The sequence below is a fragment of the Carassius gibelio genome, chromosome B15, assembly GCF_023724105.1.
Source record: "Carassius gibelio isolate Cgi1373 ecotype wild population from Czech Republic chromosome B15, carGib1.2-hapl.c, whole genome shotgun sequence".
Taxonomy (NCBI): domain Eukaryota; kingdom Metazoa; phylum Chordata; class Actinopteri; order Cypriniformes; family Cyprinidae; genus Carassius; species Carassius gibelio.
The window spans coordinates 1,911,838-1,933,283 of NC_068410.1; the positions used below are offsets into that span (position 1 = coordinate 1,911,838).

The window sequence follows — 21,446 nt, forward strand, 5'->3', positions numbered from 1 at the left end:
AGAAACAAGGGTGAGCAGACGCAGTCGGAGGAGAACACTGTGATAATGGGTCGAAGAAAAAAATACTGCCAGAACTTTTGTTGTTTCCTCTCAGGTAATTACAGAAGATTACTGCAGCTCATTATGTTATGACCACTGACACACTCTATACAGCTGTGTGTGTGTGTGTGTGTCTCTGTGTGTGAGAGAGAGAGAGAGAGAGAGAGAGAGAGAGAGAGAGAGAGAGAGAGAGAGACAACAGTACATACTGATGATGATGAACTCAGAAGAAATGGCTTTTTTGATTTTAATAAATAAATAATTAAATAATATAGTTTCACATATAATTACTTACACCACACACACACACAGGTGCATATCAATAAATTAAAATGTTGTGAAAAGTTAATTTCAGTAATTCAACTCAAATTGTGAAACTCATGTAATAAATAAATTCAATGCACACAGACTGAAGTAGTTTAGTCTTTGGTTTTTTTAATTGTGATGATTTTGGCTCACATTTAACAAAAACCCACCAAATCTCAACAAATTAGAATACTTCATAAGACCAAAAAATTAAAAAAAAACAATATTTTCAGTGAATTGTTGGCCTTCTGGAAAGTCTCTGTCTGTATCACACAGTGGCCTCAAAAACTATTTGGACACTTAATAGTCTGTAAAATGTCACTGTATTTGATTGAAAATATCAGCTCTAGTGCGGTTTCCTTTAAGGACAGAACAGCAGCTCATCTCAAGTGTGTTTGTGTATTTGACAATGTGTGTGTGTGTGTGTGTGTGCTCGCAGCAAATAGCATCACAGAACTATGAAGGGTCTCCTGGCACCGCAGCGCTATGACAACCGCTTCCATCGCCATGGCAATAAAGATGCCCTGACCCGACAGGCCGTTGCTGCAGGAGTGGATGTGATGTGATGTCAGCGCATTCCATCATCTCAGTTCATGGATGCCGTCCAAAGAAGCACTCGACCTCATTAGCTCAGGTAAGTGTCCTTCAGCTAACAGGTTTATCTCCTCTACCCCCCTCACCCCGTTCTCACGCTCATTCCTGCCGTTTTATTCTTCAGTCGAATGTCTCACATTCAGATGTCTCCAATAAACAAGCCTGAGCCAGACGCATTCACATCAGGTAAAACTAAAACTAAAAAAACAAACTAGCAGAAATTAAATAAACTTAATCTGAAATCAATTAAAATACAAAAAGTTTTTTTTTTAAAAGTAGTAGCCAAAGCACCAATTATACATTTTCATTCCATACATTTAGTTTAAATAGAGAACCAAAATAACTACAACTGAGATAAAACTAATAAAAACTAGAAAGACATTTAAAGCAAAAAAATATTATGACAAAAGCACATACTGTAAGATTACTAAAACTAAAATGAAATTAAATAATTCTCAAGTTAATTATAAATAAATAAAAATATTTTTTAGAATTATGACAATTTTTTTTTTTATAAACAAGCAATTTTTCCCTTATATTCTCCTTACTATAATTTTAAAGAGAGCGATAAATTCATACGTAATTGGCATTTGTTATACTACCTTAAATTTGTGACATGGATAAAGAAAAAATATTATTGTAACATTTTACAGCATCTTCAATACAAAATATTTTATTACAGCAATGAGAATCAAAAATGTGAATAGAAAAAAATAGTAATATCTCATCAGATGCATTAAAAAAATTAATAATAATTGTTTGTAAGAATTTACACAAATAATAAACAATATCAGTATAATATTGCAATTAATATTTGCTAAATTAATAGAACTACGTTCAATCCAACTAATCAAATAAACAACAGTCAGTAAGCAAACATTATTTTTATTCAATTATTAAACAATTTAATTTTTTGATATGTTTACATTTCGCAGTGCTTTATGTGATTGCATATTAAAAATAATACAAACACAGAATGGAGTGTGATTTCGTACACGCGTTTGGAGGTATACTGTCGCACTGTTTGTTAGTCGTGTGTGTGTTTTTGTTCAGATTTGTAACAAAAAAGGCACATGTGGCACACACACACACAACGTTCTTTGGTTTGGTGTGAATAAAACTGTAAAACTCAGTGTTACTGCTGAAAGTATGAGATCCATATTGACGTAAAAAACTAACAAAAAACATTATTATTATTGCATCAAGTAAACAAACACACTCGCAAATCTTTGTTCTTTTGCTGTGAAAATTCAAAATACTTCTGGAGTGGCTAAAAACATTGTAAAACATTACAATCAGGAAAAATATCCAGTTGCCAAGTGGCAACATTCTGGAATTCCAGGAAATCCGCTTGTTACATTGTTACAATCAGAGAAAAGACGAGGGCGAGGAGAGACGGAAGAACCGGAATGGAATGAGTGGAACGACAGAATGTTTTCTCGTGTCTCATCTTCTGTAATTCTTCTCTCTCTTCTGAAGTGCTCAGAAAAAGTGAAAAACAATAAATTAAGTTTTTTTTTGTTACGTACAAATGATGAGGAAAGGTCAAAGGTCGGTGGTGATGACCGGCGTGACCCCGTGGATCAGGAGGGTCGGACCCAGGTTACGCGTGAGCAGCTCTAGCTGATGCAGGTAGTCATGGTAACGACTGGTGTCGGCAGGGGGGCGGGGCAAATACAGGAAGCGGACGGCCGGGGGGTGGAGCGTCTGGTCCAAGATGAGCTTGTTAACTGCTTGTAAATATTCGTCCGACACTCGCGAGGTGTTGCTAGGGAAACTGTTCGCGAACACTTCGACTCCGCCCTCTTCGCTTTCCATCTCTTCGATTTCTTCCGCTCGCATCTGGCGCTGCCAATGAAGCGCGACTTGCGAATCCCAGGGAACTGTGTTGATTTCCGCCTTCATTCGCAGTTCTTTCAAAAGATTTTTGAGTTTCTGTTCCGTGCCTTTAAGGCTCCTCCCCTCCTCCACGCATAAAAATAGGCGGAGCTTAGCTTTCTGCCACGCCCTTGTCATGTTCAAAATACACGCGAGCTGAAGCAAAAACAGCGAGCATGTGTCGACATACGCAGCACTGTCCGGACGCAAGAGATTCACTGGCCACACATCAACGAACACGGGCCCTTGGAGCGCACGCGTACGATCGAACGGACCGAAATATCGCGCTAAAGCTACGTTCTTCAGCATCTTCACTGCATCTGCGATGACGCACACATACTCCTGAGGCCCCATAGACTTCCCACCCCAGACTCCGCCCCTGCCCAAAGACACGCCCCCTCGCACTGGCGGGAAATGGAAGGCAGAGTTGTTTTGGTCTTCAGGGTCTTCGGTTTGAGACGAGTTTTCAGAGAATTTGCACATTGATAAAGAGGAGTCCTGAAGCTGGTCCTGAGGCGGGATATCATCATAGAAACCCAAAACCAGAGTATTGGGTCGCATACCGCCTGTGACCATAAATAAACATAAGTAAATATAAAATATAGAAGTATAAATACATAAAAAATTAATAAAATAAAATATAAAAAATTAAATACTTTAAAATAAATAAAACAAATAAATATAAATGAATATAATGTAAATAAAATATATAAATATATAAAAATAAATAATATCAAATAAATATGCAAATTAAAATAAAATAAATTTATTGAAATAGATAAAATTAAATAAATATACTAAATACTTTAAATTAAATAAAACAAATTAAATGAGAAGTAAATGAATAGTATAAAATAAATTATAATTAAATTAATTTTGATAAAATAAAACTTGTGATTAATTCTAAAAAGGTTTGCATTATATATTTTTATTTTTAAATATAATAATAATTGTGATTAATTCACTGAATAAAATAAAAAATAAAATTGCATTAAATTTTTTATTACTACATTTTATTACTAACAGGCATTATCACATGGGTAATAATAGAAAAACTATTTTTACAAGAATTCCCGCAAAATAACCACAATATATGCTGTAACCGTGATGACTTGATGGTAAATGCATGGTTTTGGGGATGGTGCATGTGAATTAAGGTTTGACTCACCGAGTCCCGATATAAACAGCAGGTGTTGAACTCCGTGTCTGACAGAGTCGGCCAGCGTGAGATTAACAAACGCTTTAATATTCAAATGATCCACCAGAGACAACCAGGAGTCATACTGAGACTGCAGCGGATCTGACGGGAGAACGTCTGCGGAGAGAAACACAGACAGAGAGAGAGAGAGAGAGTACAGATTAATAGAGAGAGACTTTCAGCTTGATATTCATGTAACACATGCAACGCCTGCTGTCAATTACCACAGATCATCATTCGGCCGGCGTACTGCTCAAATATACTGAAATTTACTGAAGATTTCACTGTTGATCAACAGGAGGGCAGGCTGAAAACTACCCAAAATATTCCTTCAACTTCTTCAATAAATTAATGAGACACAAAAAGAAAATATATAAATATATAATATAAATATAAATATTAATAAACAACAAATGAATACAAATAAATGAATTAAATAAACAAAAAAAATAAAAATAAATAAACCTACATAAAATTAAATTAAAAAAAATACATAAAATAAATATAAAATAAAATATATAAAATACAAATAAATTAATGAAATAAAATAGCTAGAAATATAACAAATAAATAAATTATAAATAAATAAATAAATTAAATAGAACAATCATAAATAATTTTTTTACATTTAAATAATAACTAAATAAATAAACATACATAAAATTAAATAAACAAATACATAAATAAATATAAAATATATAATAATAAACAATAAATGAATCTAAATAAAAATATTACATAAAAATAAAAAAATACATACGAATTAAAAAATAAAATATAATTGATGTGTGTATATATATATATATATATATATATATATATATATATATATATATATATATATATATATATATATATACATACATACATACATATATAAACCAAATTAATACAATCTAAAAAAAGTAAAAAATAAATAAAAATAACTAAATAATAAAAAAAAAAAAAGTATTATAAAGAGTGAGTTTTACCGAGGTCTCCGAGCTGCACGTGTCCCAGCACATAGAGGCCGCTCTTCTTGATGTCGTTGATGAACGTGATCAATCCCACACTGCACCTGGGGTTGGACACCATCAGAAGCACCTGTGGCCTCCAGAACTTGACGTGATCCTTACGAACGTCCAGCATTAGCAGGTATTTACGCACCTGAAGCACAAACACACACACACACACACACACACACACACAAGAGTCAGTCAAAGAACTTCAGGATGTCTCGGCTGCTTACAGAATTAACAATTTACTAGCTAGAAAAAAAATAAAAATAAAACTGAAATGAAATGAAAATAAAATAAACCTAAATAGTAATAAAATTGAATGAATAAATAAAATAAAAATACAATTATGAACATATAATAGCATATAGAATGATATACCTAAAGCTTATAGAAATATAAATATAAAAAAATATCAATACATACATACAAAATTAATATGGAAATATAAAATTAAAAGCCAATTCAAAAATAAATAAAATAAAAATATAAAATAGTATATAAATTATGCTCAAATTAAATAGCTTAAATAGTACATAAATAATACTACAAAAACCTTAAACTCTCAAAAGCACATATCAAAAGTTCAAAGCAAATAAAATAAAAATAAAATGACTAAAATAAAAGTAAAAGTAAAAATTAAAAGTGGTGTGTAATGTTGAGGAGCATGGTGTGTGATGTTCATGAGTGTGGTGTGTAATGGTCAGGAGTGTGGTGTGTTATGTTCAGGAGTGTGGTGTGTAATGGTCAGGAGTGTGGTGTGTTATGTTCAGGAGTGTGGTGTGTAATGTTCAGGAGTGTGGTGTGTAATGTTCAGGAGTGAGGTGTGTTATGTTCAGGAGTGTGGTGTGTGGTGTTCATGAGTGTGGTGTGTAATGTTCATGAGTGTGGTGTGTAATGTTCAGGAGTGTGGTGTGTAATGTTCAGGAGTGTGGTGTGTAATGGTCAGGAGTGTGGTGTGTTATGTTCGGGAGTGTGGTGTGTAATGGTCAGGAGTGTGGTGTGTAATGTTCGGGAGTGTGGTGTGTGGTGTTCAGGAGTGTGGTGTGTGATGTTCATGAGTGTGGTGTGTAATGGTCAGGAGCGTGGTGTGTAATGTTCAGGAGCGTGGTGTGTGATATTCAGGAGTGTGGTGTGTAATGGTCAGGAGTGTGGTGTGTTATGTTCAGGAGTGTGGTGTGTAATGGTCAGGAGTGTGGTGTGTTATGTTCAGGAGTGTGGTGTGTTATGTTCAGGAGTGTGGTGTGTAATGTTCAGGAGTGTGGTGTGTAATGTTCAGGAGTGAGGTGTGTTATGTTCAGGAGTGTGGTTTGTGGTGTTCAGGAGTGTGGTGTGTAATGTTCGGGAGTGTGGTGTGTGGTGTTCAGGAGTGTGGTGTGTAATGTTCAGGAGCGTGGTGTGTAATGTTCAGGAGCATGGTGTGTGATGTTCATGAGTGTGGTGTGTAATGTTCATGAGTGTGGTGTGTAATGGTCAGGAGTGTGGTGTGTTATGTTCAGGAGTGTGGTGTGTTATGTTCAGGAGTGTGGTGTGTAATGTTCAGGAGTGTGGTGTGTAATGGTCAGGAGTGTGGTGTGTAATGGTCAGGAGTGTGGTGTGTAATGTTCAGGAGTGTGGTGTGTAATGTTCATGAGTGTGGTGTGTAATGGTCAGGAGTGAGGCGTGTTATGTTCAGGAGTGTGGTGTGTAATGGTCAGGAGTGTGGTGTGTAATGGTCAGGAGTGTGGTGTGTAATGTTCAGGAGTGTGGTGTGTAATGGTCAGGAGTGTGGTGTGTTATGTTCAGGAGTGTGGTGTGTGATGGTCAGGAGTGTGGTGTGTGATGGTCAGGAGTGTGGTGTGTGATGTTCATGAGTGTGGTGTGTGATGTTCAGGAGTGTGGTGTGTAATGTTCAGGAGTGTGGTGTGTAATGTTCATGAGTGTGGTGTGTAATGGTCAGGAGTGTGGTGTGTAATGGTCAGGAGTGTGGTGTTATGTTCAGGAGTGTGGTGTGTAATGGTCAGGAGTGTGGTGTGTAATGGTCAGGAGTGTGGTGTGTAATGGTTATGAGTCTGGTGTGTGGTGTTCAGGAGTGTGGTGTGTAATGTTCATGAGTGTGGTGTGTGGTGTTCAGGAGTGTGGTGTGTGATGTTCAGGAGTGTGGTGTGTAATGTTCAGGAGTGTGGTGTGTAATGTTCAGGAGTGTGGTGTGTAATGTTCAGGAGTGTGGTGTGTAATGTTCATGAGTGTGGTGTGTGGTGTTCAGGAGTGTGGTGTGTGATGTTCAGGAGTGTGGTGTGTAATGTTCATGAGTGTGGTGTGTGGTGTTCAGGAGTGTGGTGTGTGATGTTCAGGAGTGTGGTGTGTAATGGTCAGGAGTGTGGTGTGTGATGTTCATGAGTGTGGTGTGTACTGGTCAGGAGTGTGGTGTGTAATGTTCAGGAGTGTGGTGTGTAATGGTCAGGAGTGAGGTGTGTTATGTTCAGGAGTGTGGTGTGTAATGTTCAGGAGTGTGGTGTGTAATGGTCAGGAGTGTGGTGTGTAATGGTCAGGAGTGAGGTGTGTTATGTTCAGGAGTGTGGTGTGTAATGTTCAGGAGTGTGGTGTGTAATGGTCAGGAGTGTGGTGTGTAATGTTCAGGAGTGTGGTGTGCTATGTTCAGGAGTGTGGTGTGTGATGTTCATGAGTGTGGTGTGTAATGGTCAGGAGTGTGGTGTGTGATGGTCAGGAGTGTGGTGTGTGATGTTCATGAGTGTGGTGTGTAATGTTCAGGAGTGTGGTGTGTAATGGTCAGGAGTGTGGTGTGTGATGTTCATGAGTGTGGTGTGCTATGTTCAGGAGTGTGGTGTGTGATGTTCATGAGTGTGGTGTGTAATGTTCAGGAGTGTTGTGTGTAATGGTCAGGAGTCTGGTGTGTGGTGTTCAGGAGTGTGGTGTGTAATGTTCATGAGTGTGGTGTGTGGTGTTCAGGAGTGTGGTGTGTGATGTTCAGGAGTGTGGTGTGTAATGTTCAGGAGTGTGGTGTGTAATGTTCAGGAGTGTGGTGTGTAATGTTCAGGAGTGTGGTGTGTAATGTTCAGGAGTGTGGTGTGTAATGTTCATGAGTGTGGTGTGTGGTGTTCAGGAGTGTGGTGTGTGATGTTCAGGAGTGTGGTGTGTAATGTTCATGAGTGTGGTGTGTGGTGTTCAGGAGTGTGGTGTGTGATGTTCAGGAGTGTGGTGTGTAATGGTCAGGAGTGTGGTGTGTGATGTTCATGAGTGTGGTGTGTACTGGTCAGGAGTGTGGTGTGTAATGTTCAGGAGTGTGGTGTGTAATGGTCAGGAGTGAGGTGTGTTATGTTCAGGAGTGTGGTGTGTAATGTTCAGGAGTGTGGTGTGTAATGGTCAGGAGTGAGGTGTGTTATGTTCAGGAGTGTGGTGTGTAATGTTCAGGAGTGTGGTGTGTAATGGTCAGGAGTGTGGTGTGTAATGTTCAGGAGTGTGGTGTGCTATGTTCAGGAGTGTGGTGTGTGATGTTCATGAGTGTGGTGTGTAATGGTCAGGAGTGTGGTGTGTGATGGTCAGGAGTGTGGTGTGTGATGTTCATGAGTGTGGTGTGTAATGTTCAGGAGTGTGGTGTGTAATGGTCAGGAGTGTGGTGTGTGATGTTCATGAGTGTGGTGTGCTATGTTCAGGAGTGTGGTGTGTGATGTTCATGAGTGTGGTGTGTAATGTTCAGGAGTGTGGTGTGTAATGGTCAGGAGTGTGGTGTGTAATGGTCAGGAGTGTGGTGTGTAATGTTCAGGAGTGTGGTGTGTAATGTTCATGAGTGTGGTGTGTAATGTTCAGGAGTGAGGTGTGTAATGTTCAGGAGTGTGGTTTGTGGTGTTCAGGAGTGTGGTGTGTAATGTTCGGGAGTGTGGTGAGTGGTGTTCAGGAGTGTGGTGTGTAATGTTCATGAGTGTGGTGTGTGGTGTTCAGGAGTGTGGTGTGTAATGGTCAGGAGTGTGGTGTGTTATGTTCAGGAGTGTGGTGTGTAATGGTCAGGAGTGTGGTGTGTGATGGTCAGGAGTGTGGTGTGTGATGTTCATGAGTGTGGTGTGTGGTGTTCAGGAGTGTGGTGTGTAATGGTCAGGAGTGTGGTGTGTTATGTTCAGGAGTGTGGTGTGTAATGGTCAGGAGTGTGGTGTGTGATGGACAGGAGTGTGGTGTGTGATGTTCATGAGTGTGGTGTGTAATGGTCAGGAGTGTGGTGTGTAATGTTCAGGAGTGTGGTGTGTAATGTTCATGAGTGTGGTGTGTAATGTTCAGGAGTGAGGTGTGTTATGTTCAGGAGTGTGGTTTGTGGTGTTCAGGAGTGTGGTGTGTAATGTTCGGGAGTGTGGTGTGTGGTGCTCAGGAGTGTGGTGTGTAATGTTCAGGAGTGTGGTGTGTAATGTTCATGAGTGTGGTGTGTGGTGTTCAGGAGTGTGGTGTGTAATGTTCAGGAGTGTGGTGTGTGATGTTCATGAGTGTGGTGTGTAATGGTCAGGAGTGTGGTGTGTAATGTTCAGGAGTGTGGTGTGTAATGTTCAGGAGTGTGGTTTGTGGTGTTCAGGAGTGTAATGTGGTGTTCAGGAGTGTAATGTATGTTCAGGAGTGTGGTGTGTGGTGTTCAGGAGTGTGGTGTGTGGTGTTCAGGAGTGTGGTATGTAATGTTCAGGAGTGTGGTGTGTAATGGTCAGGAGTGTGGTGTGTTATGTTCAGGAGTGTGGTGTGTAATGTTCAGGAGTGTGGTGTGTAATGGTCAGGAGTGAGGTGTGTTATGTTCAGGAGTGTGGTGTGTGGTGTTCAGGAGTGTGGTGTGTGGTGTTCAGGAGTGTGGTATGTAATGTTCAGGAGTGTGGTTTGTGGTGTTCAGGAGTGTGGTTTGTGGTGTTCAGGAGTGTGGTGTTCAGGAGTGTGGTATGTAATGTTCAGGAGTGTTGTTTGTGGTGTTCAGGAGTGTGGTGTGTAATGTTCAGGAGTGTGGTGTGTAATGTTCAGGAGTGTGGTTTGTGGTGTTCAGGAGTGTGGTGTGTGGTGTTCAGGAGTGTGGTTTGTGGTGTTCAGGAGTGTGGTGTGTTATGTTCAGGAGTGTGGTGTGCAGTATTCAGGAGTGTGGTGTGTAGTATTCAGGAGTGTGGTGTGTGGTGGTCAGGAGTGTGGTGTGTAAGGTTCAGGAGTGTGGTGCATAACGTTCAGGAGTGTGGTGTGTAAGGTTCAGGAGTGTGGTGCATAACATTCAGGAGTGTGGTGTGTAATGTTGATCTGCACCTGGTGGAAGATGAGCGCCTGGCTGATGAAGCCCCAGCTGCTGACGGGACTCAGGTAGTGGATCAGCAGCAGCAGCAGCAGCATGAAGGCGATGCTCGCCGAGGCGTAGATGGCATTGATCAGGAACATCATCACAGCGCAGCCCATGATCCCCAGAACACACGTGTGCCATGTGAAATACCTGAACGTGGGTCTGCGGAGACACATCAGAACCTGAGCTGCTAGTCCTCTGTACTTCTGGAGCAGATTCACATTCAGACATTACGCTACACAATGTTTTCAAATCAATACATTTACATATTTACAACTATGCAAATTAAGTAAAAACAATCAGACAATTAAAATATTACTTTATTTTGTATTGTATTTTTATGTTTTTAAAGAAAATATACAACTAATATTACTTGACATTTATATTGTTATATTAATAACACACACACACACACACACACACACACACACATATATACATATATATATACATATATATATATATATATATATATATATATATATATATATATATATATATATATATATAAGACTATCAGTTAATGGACTTACAAGACTGCAGGATGGATAAAAAACGTTTTTATATTTTATTATGCACTTTATGTGATATTTATTTATGATGAACTTCATTTTAATTCAAGATAAAATATGAATGAATCCATCTCTGATAATCCTGGGTTGCTATGGTCACGCAGGTTTGTTTACACATTCTCGTGGCCACGAGAAAAACTTGTCATTCCCTCATCATAAGAAGTCATGGCATAAGGATGTCATTACCTCGACAAAACAATCTTGTGGCCACGACATAATATGACGTTCCCATGAGCAGTGTGGGTCAACTTACTTGAAAAAAGTAATTAGTTACAGTTACAAATTACTTCTCCCAAAATGTAATTGAGTTAGTAACTCAGTTACCACATTGTACAAGTAATTAGTTACTCAGCAAAGTAACTGTGACATTAATTTTTATGTTCTATAACGCTATTACATCCTATAACATCTGTAATATATAAAATGTTTATATTAACTGATTGAAGAATAAAAACACTAAGTATTTTAGAAGATGTTGTATTTATTTGAACTCAATAAATTGCAGCCTGCCATATGATATGCATAAAAATAAAAACATAAAAAATAAATATTGAAAATAAAATTCAAGTACAAAATTAAGACAAACAAATTTAAACTTGGGTAAAAAGAAACAAAGGTAAACCTGGCCATTAGTGCCAATCTCTGTAATTGTATATTAGGCCTAAAGTTACTGCACAATAAACAGAACACTATCCAACTCTTATGGTGCGTTAGACGCCGTCTTGTGTTTAGTGGTTGTCAGAGTATGCAGTGAGACAGCGTGAGCAGGGAACCACCCACTCAGCCAACCATCATCGGATTTACAACAGTGTCAGACAGCTGATGTGTAGACACTAGCCAAAGCATGACACCTCGCGCTTTATTCAACCAAATTGTAGTAACGCGGCACTTTACATTCTCAGTAAAGATAACAGCGTTGTAACGATGGGAAAAGTAGTTAATTAGATTACTCCGTTACTGAAAATTAAACTCCATTAGTAACACTGTTATACTTAAACGCCGTTACTCCCAACAATGCCCATGAGTTATTCTTTCGTGGCCACGACAAAACTAAGTAAACCGAACAAGTCACCTTACGGGCACCGTAATTTACCACTTTTTTTGAAATTCCAGCAAAAAATTTATATATATATATAGACTCAGGGACCACTGTAATGTTTTGATGACAGAGAACTTAAGTGATGGTTTTGATGAGTGACTGCTGTACAACACTGAAATCACTGCCTGAGCGTCACAGATGTGCTAACCGCACTAATTAGCGGAACTGAACCATTATTGATGTATAATTTGTCCATCATAGTCTAACGCTGCTGAAATTACTCGATGAATGCAGCTCTTCACATCTCTCATGATGGATTCAAGCACGCAAAGGGACGACAAGAGCAAGAACCATCGAAACACTGATGTAAAGCACACTTGCCTCCAGTTACAGCAGAAAACAGCAAGAACTACGACTGAAAATACATACAGTGTACAGAAATATTACAGGCTTTGTATAAAAAAATAAAATAAAAAAAAAACACACACACACATATATATATATATGTGTGTGTGTGTGTGTGTGTGTGTGTATGGAAATGTAATATTATTTTATATTGACCATTTCATTATTTAATAAAAAAAAAATTATATATATATATATATATATATATATATATATATATATATATATATATATATATATATATATATAAGTAATGAAACATATACATAAACATTTACACTTTAAAATATCAAATAGATTTTGAATATTACATTTATATTATGATTATTCAATTATTTAATGATATTTATTATATTAAATAGCATTTCATAGATAGAAAATATGAATAAACATTTTACTCTATTTTATCATATTTTATTAACTTTTGCTCCCACGTCATTAAAGAGCTGCAAGTACTGATAATAAAAAAATGAATGTGTGTGTGTGTGTGTGTGTGTGTGTAATCACATCAGCGTTAAACACTCACAGAGAGATGGCAGAAACTCTAAAAGCATCTCCTGTCTCTGTCTTTCAGGTTTGAGCTTCATTAGCAGCTCGACTCGTTTAGAGAAGTCGCCCGAGGAGGAAACGGGTCACAGTTGGTTCGTGTGTGTGTGTGTGTGTGTGTGTGTGTGTTTGTGTGTGTGTAAATAACAATGAGTGTGTTTCTAAAAGAGTCATTATAACTGCAATTAGGACGTTATAATGTCTTTAATGGATTTCTTTCTTCTGGAGGTCAGTGTGTGTGCGTGTGTGTGTGTGTGTGTGTGTGTGTGTGTAATGGCTCTTCTGGAGGTCAGCGCTAAATGAAGCTGCGCATCCAAACAACAGCGTACAGACGAGAATACTCTGAAATTAATAACGATATACATAAAAGAGGACTATTTAATGATTTTCTTACTTTTGTTATCATTAGAAATATTTTCATGACAATTAAACACAATTGGCTCTCAAAGTCTCATTACTTTAATGTACTTGTGTGTACCATTTCCATTTGTATATAATATGACCATGACTAAAACATGACTTACATAGGATCCCATATTTGTGAATGTTTATGCATTAGACTGTTTTATTGTTCAATATTGATGAATATGGGATCCTGTATAATTCATGTTCTAGTCATGGGTATATTATGAAAACTGGCTAATGAATGATGACGTCAATAGAATTAATGATTTAAAAAGTGAGTGGAGGGATTGAACTGTTCAACACACTGAAGAAGGCCTTCAGCCGAAATGTTGACATTGGTGATCAATGCAAAATAAATGTTAAAAAGAAGATTTTTTTTTTTTGTGAGTGTGAATCATAGTCTCATGTGCTAAGTAATTTAATAGACTGGTGCACCAAAATATAATATTAAGAGATGGAAGAGAGCGAAGCAAATGTGTAATCAATTAGCATAAAACTGAAATGTCATTTCTGCGCCATTAGAAGCTCCAAACAGAATAAAAATTACTATTTCCAAACAGGTTTCCCTGGAAATTAGTGATAACCCCGCCCCAAACGCACACCATTGGTTGAGCCGCAGAACGAAATTAAGTGGTGCAATTAAGTGTTAAAAATAAATACTTCAATATTCATTAGTATTAAGTATATTAAGTATTAATATTAATTGTTCAAACTACATTTCAAAATCAATACTTAAGTATTAAGAATGAATTTTAACAATTAATTTTAAGCATATTAAGAGCCTAAATTAAATGTAAGAATAAATACATAAATTCAACACTTAATTTTTACATTTACAAGTATATTAAGTATTCAAATTAATTGTTAAAATATTCACTTAATACTTAAGTATTGATTTTAAAATTACACTTTTAACACTTAATTTTAATACTTAATATACTTAAAATTACATTTAAAAATGTAAAGTTAAAATTAATACTTAATTTTTACATTTAATTTTAAGCATATTAAGTATTACAATTAAGTGTTAAAATATTCACTTAATACTTAAGTATTGATTTTAAAATTACATTTTAACACTTCATTTTAATACTTAATATACTTAAAATTAAGTAGTAAAATATATACTTAATACTTAGGTAATACTTAATATTCAGGGCAATTTTCAAAAGTAATTGTGAATTATATTTTCAATTGTGTTGTCCGTATGTGGATGCATAAATTGTGACATATTGCAAATATTGCATTACCGTTTGCATTTTTGCCTTCACAAATGCACAGTGATGGCCACATTTCAAATGAAAAAGCAAAGTCCAATCGTCTTACTAGTCATGAACTGTAATATTCAAACAGCAATATTAAAGACCACATTTGCTTTTTCACTCTCTCTGAATCAAAACTCAAATGGAATGGTAATTCCTTAAGCATTTGAATTTCTGATGTCTACGCTGAAAGCTGTCAATCATTGTGAGGGGGCGGGACTACACTAGGGGGCGTGTTTGTTTTAGGAGGTGACGTCTGTGCCGAATGCTTTGATACCTAAAGAGGTAATCGGCAAAGGCTCCGCTAAAGGCAGCTACTAATTAGTTCATGCCTGTGTGAATTAATACACAACCTTCTTGGCACAATACACAATTCTGTCTTTTTTACCCCAAATGCAGCAATTACACCCTGCTAACAGTGGGAGGAACAACAGGTAAATATACGCTTTTCACCCCTCTCAACATCATACACTGCTTGCAAGTGAAGAAATTCAAATGTAAAAGGAATTGTGATTCCATTTGAGTTTTGGCACGAACTCTCTCTCTCTCACACACACACACACGCGCACACACACACACTCTCACACACAGACACACTCAAACACACACACACTCGTCTGTTTTCCACATCCAGAATCTCATTCCAGTTTTCCCCCTCAGTCTCTTTCACACTCCCCCTTTCATTTCCTCTTTTCTTTTCATTTATCTGCCGTCTGTTCCAGGCTGTTTCTTGTCTTTCTTCTCTTTCACTTCCATCTTTCTCTCTCCTCCTCCTCCTTCCCCCAGCGCCGCTCACAGCAGCAGCAGCAATTATGTTAAAAGCCAGCAGACCTGCTCTCATCCAAGTGATGTCACCCTGCTCATGTCAGCAAAAAACTAACTTCCCGCTGCCAAAATGACCGTGCGACACACACACACACACACACACACACACACACACGTCTGGTTTGCTATCCTTGTGGGGACTCTGTCACCGCAGAACTTCCATTGATGAGACACTGATGCAATGCTACGTTTCTCCAAACCTGATGAAGAAACAAACTCCTCCTGATCTTTGAAGGCTTGTGGATGAGCACATTTACAGCACATTCAGTCACATTCGTACACCTTTGTGTTTTAATTTTATTTTCACTTTCTCATTGAAACACAATGCATGCTCTCAAACAGGTAGTCTGACGGATGCGGTGCATTCGCCTGGAAAAGTTAGTCAGTTTAAAGAGTTTCATGTGTGACACTGACGGTCTGTATTATTATAGCTCCTGTCAGAAAACGAGCTGCTCATCATGCTGTTAATTGTTTGATTGAAATAAGGAAAGCAATTAAACTGATTAATGGCCCCTTCAACTGATTCTACTGTCCTCTAATCAGATACTGATTAAAACGCCAGAGTTTCTACACCTCTGTGTGTGTGTGAGAGAGTGTGTGTGTGTGTGTGTGTGTGAGTGTGTGAGTGTTTGTGTGAGAGAGTGTGTGTGTGTGTGTGTGTGTGTGTGTGTGTGTGTGTGTGTGTGTGTGTGAGGTGTGTGTGTGTGTGTGTGTGTGTGAGTGTGTGTGAGAGAGTGTGTGTGTGTGTGTGTGAGGTGTGTGTGTGTTTGTGTGTGTGTTTCTTTTGTGTGTTTGAAGTTAAATTTTTATTTGATTTATTTCTTTTCATTTCAATATTTCTAAATATTCAAACTTTGCTCAAACACTTAGTGTTACTTGAATTTAATAAAATTAGAAAAATTGTATTAACGTATTTCGTTTGCATATTAATCCTGTGCATAAATACATTAAAAACATTTAGTTGAGTTCACATACATTTTCTGTTAAGTGCAATCAACTTTCAATAATATTTGAGTTACATGAATTAATTGTATTTAATAAATTAGTGTTTTTACTGCATTTGTTGCACAAAACTTACATACGGCATCAGCAATTTAAGATTTCCTCAACCCTAAACACAACACAAACCCTAACTGTTTTAATCAGTTTGCTACTCAATGTCTAATTTAATGTGGACCAGACTTCATGCTGATTGTCAGCGGACTAAAACGGTTTAATAAAGAAGTCGTAAAATGGAGAAACAGCATCATATGACCCTCATCTCTATTCTTCTCTCTTCATTTTGATCGATGAGCGTCTGTCAGTTTGTTTTCTTTGGTTAACTCTCATTTTTCCTCCAAAGTTTCGTCTCATTAATTCTAGACACACAAGTCTCTTGGACTGAGAATCCTCTGCGTCTGCCAAAACCCAAACCACATCATCTGAAATCCAGCCCGACTCCGAACCGCTGGAGCCAAAGATCAGCCTTCATGTGTCCATATCAGCACATGTTTGTGTTCAACACGGATTAGAAACACACCAGGATCATTTTAGTATCAAACAACTGATATTCTTAGCAGATCTGGAAGTCTGGATCACGTCAAACTGGGAACAGATGAAATCCAGACACAAAAACCTTCAGAAAACCAGATTCAGTTTCTCAGGGTATTGCACTGATGCTTCAGATCTGTATGAGGACTGTATTCAGATAATATCCTACATCTAAAGGAGCGCTAACAAGTTTGTCAGAGATGCTCAAAAATCATAATTTAAATTCATTAGACAGATTATTATTATTATTTTTACTAAAATTAAATGTATTTATTAAAACTGAAACCATAAAAATGTGTAAAATTAAATGAAATTTAATTTGGTAAAAAAAAATACAAATATTTTTTTTATTAATAAAATTTATATTCCATTTATAAAATGTATTTTATTTTATTTTTTAGATTTTTATTAAAACAATATAGATTTTTTTTTATATAATTTGGTAAAAATAAAACTGATTTCATAGGACTTTTAAAAAAGTATTTTTTGTTATTGGAGAACAAAAAATAAAAAATCAAGAAATACAGAACAAAAAAAAAACTAAACTAAACGAATATATATTATAAATGCATTATTTGTTGTTCTTTTTTATATCGTATACGTTTCATGCTTTTAATTAAATATACATGCTTTTTGATTAATACAATTTAATTTCACTATTAAAACAGAAATCAGAAAAATAAATAAGAAACATAACTGAATTTGGGCCCTAAATGTTTATATATATTTTTTACTCAATTGCACAGGTTTCATGATATTAATCAATTAGACAAGTTTTTGATTACTACAATTGAATCTATCCATTAGATTAAAGCACAAAAAGCACAAAAATAATGAATTTGGTAAAAATGTAATTATTTTCATGGGGATATATACCTATAAAAAGTCAGCTCTAACCCAAAGACTTTAAAAAACGATTTACTTTATATATAAAATATATTTCTACCTTCAACAATATCAACAAAAGCAAAGTCTGATCTGATTTTGGGAACCTATGAGGACAATTTTGCACTCAGACAAGAGTGAAGTAAACACACACACACACACACACACACAGAGAGAGAGCTACACACACTAAACCAAACTGAAGCCACAAGAGGAAAACACAAAAGTAAACAAACTGTACACACGGCTCTCTTTTGCCTGATTTTTCTGTGACTGCAGGCAGCACAATTCACTTCCTCAGATCCACACACACACACACACAAACACACACCACACACACACACACACCACACACACACACACACGCTCTCCCACGTCGCTGATAAACTCTGGAGTGGTTCGGCTAAATTAAGTATGCTAATCACGTCGTGTCTCTGGGGATGTGAACACTAAATGGCTTTTAATCTAACAAGCCTCTGCAGACACAACAAACAAACAACTGACACAAGCCCCGCCTCCACCACACTCTCAGCCAATCAGCCGTGGAGAACAGCAGGCCTGTTTGACCTTGACCTCTGACCTTCAGTCAACATGGATGAAGACGCACAGAAAGCAGATCGGGGTTCGGACTGGACGCTAATATTTGAGGAATATACCAGTCACCTGAAGTTGGGAGCGGAGGCCCACTCCAGAGCCAGACAGGCCAGATCCACAGCTGCGTACACCAGCAGGAAGAATATAGTGACGATACTCGCAATCGTGTTCAGCTTCCCCGAGAACAACACCAGCTGAGGAGAGGAGGAGGGGAAGAGGAGGAGGAGGAGGAGGAGGGGAAGAGAGGAGGAGAGGAGGAGAGGAGGAGAGAGGAAGAGAGGAGGAGGAGAAGAAGAGGAGGAGAAGAGGAGGAGAGAGGAAGAGAGGAAGAGGAGGAGAGAGGAGGAGTGGAAGAGGAGGAGGAGAAGAGAGGAAGAGAGGAGGAGGAGAAGAAGAGGAGGAGAGGAGGAGGCGAAGAGAGGAGGAAAGAGGAGAGAGGAAGAGAGGAGGAGAAGAGGAGGAGAAGAGAAGAGAGGAGGAGGAGAGAGGAGGAGGCGAAGAGAAGAAGAGAGGAGGAGAGGAGGAGGAGGGGAAGAGAGGAGAAGAGAAGAAGAGAGGTGGAGAGAGGAGGAGGAGAAGAGAGGAGGAGAGGAGGAGGAGAAGAGAGGAAGAGAGGAGGAGAGGAGGAGGAGGAGAAGAGAGGAGGAGAAGAGAAGAAGAGAGGAGGAGGAGAGAGGAGGAGGCGAAGAGAAGAAGAGAGGAGGAGAGGAGGAGGAGGGGAAGAGAGGAGGAGAAGAGAAGAAGAAAGGTGGAGAGAGGAGGAGGAGAAGAGAGGAGGAGAGGAGGAGGAGAAGAGAGGAAGAGAGGAGGAGAGGAGGAGGAGGAGAAGAGAGGAGGAGAAGAGAAGAAGAGAGGAGGAGAGAGGAGGAGGAGAAGAGAGGAGGAGAGGAGGAGGAGAAGAGAGGAAGAGAGGAGGAGGAGGAGAAGAGAGGAGGAGAAGAGAAGAAGAGAGGAGGAGGAGAGAGGAGGAGGAGAAGAGAGGAAGAGATGAGGAGGAGGAGAAGAGAGGAGGAGAAGAGAAGAAGAGAGGAGGAGAAGAGAGGAGGAGGAGAAGAGAGGAAGAGAGAGGAGAGAGGAAGAGAGGAGGAGGGGAAGAGGAAAAGAGAGGAAGAGAGGAAGAGGAGGAGAGAGCAGGAGGAGAAGAGAGGAGGAGGGGAAGAGGAGAAGAGAGGAAGAGGAGGAGGAGAAGAGAGGAGGAGGAGAAGACGAGGAAGAGGAGAAGAGAGGAGGAGGAGAAGAGGAGGAGAGAGGAAGAGGAGAAGAGAGGAGGAGGAGGAGAGGAGAAGAGGAGAAGAGAGGAGGAGGAGAAGAGAGGAAGATGAGAAGAGAGGAGGAGGAGAAGAGAGGAGGAGAGGAAGAGGAGAAGAGAGGAGGAGGAGAAGAGAGGAGGAGAGGAAGAGGAGAAGAGAGGACGAGGAGAAGAGAGGAAGAGGAGAAGAGAGGAGGAGGAGAGGAAGAGAGGAGGAGAGGAAGAGGGGAAGAGGAAAAGAGAGGAAGAGAGGAAGAGAGGAAGAGGAGGAGAGAGGAAGAGAGGAAGAGAGGAAGAGAGGAGGAGGAGGAGAAGAGAGGAGGAGAAGAGAAGAAGAGGGGAAGAGAGGAAGAGAGGAGGAGGAGAAGAGAGGAAGAGGAGAAGGAGAAGAGAGGAAGAGAGGAAGAGGAAAAGAGCAGAAGAGAGGAAGAGGAGAAGAGAGGAAGAGGAAGGAGGAGGAAAAGAGAGGAAGAGGAGAAGAGAGGAGGAGGAAAAGAGAGGAAGAGGAGAAGATGAGAAGTGAGGAAGAGAGGAAGAGAGGAGGAGGAAAAGAAAGGAAGAGGAGAAGAGAGGAGGAGGAGAAGAGGAAAAGAGAGGAAGAGGAGAAAAGGAGAAGAGAGGAAGAGGAGAAGAGGAGAAGAGAGGAAGAGAGGAAGAGGAGAAGAGAGGAGGAGGAGAAGAGGAAAAGAGAGGAAGAGGAGAAGAGAGGAAGAGAGGAAGAGGAGAAGAGAGGAAACGAAGAACAGGAGAAGAGAGGAAGAAGAGAAGACGAGAAGAGAGGAAGAGAGGAAGAGGAGAAGAGAGGAAGAGGAGAAGAGAGGAAGAGGAGAAGAAAGAAGAGGAGAAGAAGAGAAGAAAGAAGAGGAGAAGAGAGGAAGAGGAAGAGGAGAAGAAAGAAGAGGAGAAGAAGAGAAGAAAGAAGAGGAGAAGAGAGGAAGAGGAAGAGGAAGAGGAGAAGAAAGTCAGCTTCACTTCACTGAACACGGCACAAACACTGAAGAGACGCCTTAAAATGACTAGCAGAAATAATTAAACTGAATTAAATTAAACTGAATTAAATTGTAAATCAAATTAAATTACACACATTTAAATTTAATTAAAATACATATAAAACTTTGATTTTAAATGTAATTTAAATTATACTGTAAATTAAATTACATCAATTTTAAATGAAATAAAATAAAAAATAAAAAATATATATATTTTTAAAACCTAATAAAAATGACGAGATGGTGGGGGCGGGGGGGCAAATTAAAGTACATGAAAATTGTCTTTTTTTGATTTTCAAATTTTATGCGATAAAGAAAAATTACAAATGCACATAAAACTACTAAAACAACTTTTCATTCAAAAAATATATTTATTTAAAAATATAAATTCAAAATATTATTAAATAATATAACAGTACAAAAATATAAGAGGCCATTAAAGTTAATGTAAATCGTGTTTTTAATTTTAAAAATTGTATGTGATATAGATAAAGTATGGTTAAGAAAAATTAAAGCTGAAAGTATGAAATAAAAAAAAATATATTAAAATGTATGTATTTATTTATAAATATTAATTACTTTGCTATCCTTCATATTTTATACAAGAAAGATAAAGTAAAATATTTTATATAATTTATAAATATAAAAAAAAAAATGGCAAAAGCACACAGAATTAACGAAACCAATATTACAAAAAAAAAATGAAATTATAAAAATATTATTATATGGTGTTTATTTTATTTATTTCATATATAAATTCTAAATGTTAATAAATATTATAATTATATAGAAATAATACAGGCAATTAAAGTAAATGTAAATTGTGTTTTTTTATTTTATTTTATTTTATT

The 21,446-nt window shown here is 37.9% G+C and overlaps 1 protein-coding gene across 2 annotated transcripts in view; it reads right to left on the reverse strand.

Moving 5' to 3' along the window:
• Positions 1-1,808: 1,808 nt before the first annotated feature.
• LOC127973141 (solute carrier family 12 member 9) overlaps positions 1,809-21,446 on the reverse strand; it is a 39,339-nt gene continuing 19,701 nt past the window's right edge. For both annotated transcript variants that reach the window (XM_052577231.1, XM_052577232.1), the window contains exons 9-13: positions 18,427-18,551; positions 10,264-10,456; positions 4,987-5,161; positions 3,986-4,132; positions 1,809-3,383 (exon numbers count right to left, since the gene is read on the reverse strand). In XM_052577231.1, coding sequence (XP_052433191.1) covers positions 2,485-3,383; positions 3,986-4,132; positions 4,987-5,161; positions 10,264-10,456; positions 18,427-18,551 — 1,539 coding nt within the window. In that variant the 3' untranslated portion in view covers positions 1,809-2,484. The remainder of the gene's footprint in view (positions 3,384-3,985; positions 4,133-4,986; positions 5,162-10,263; positions 10,457-18,426; positions 18,552-21,446) is intronic.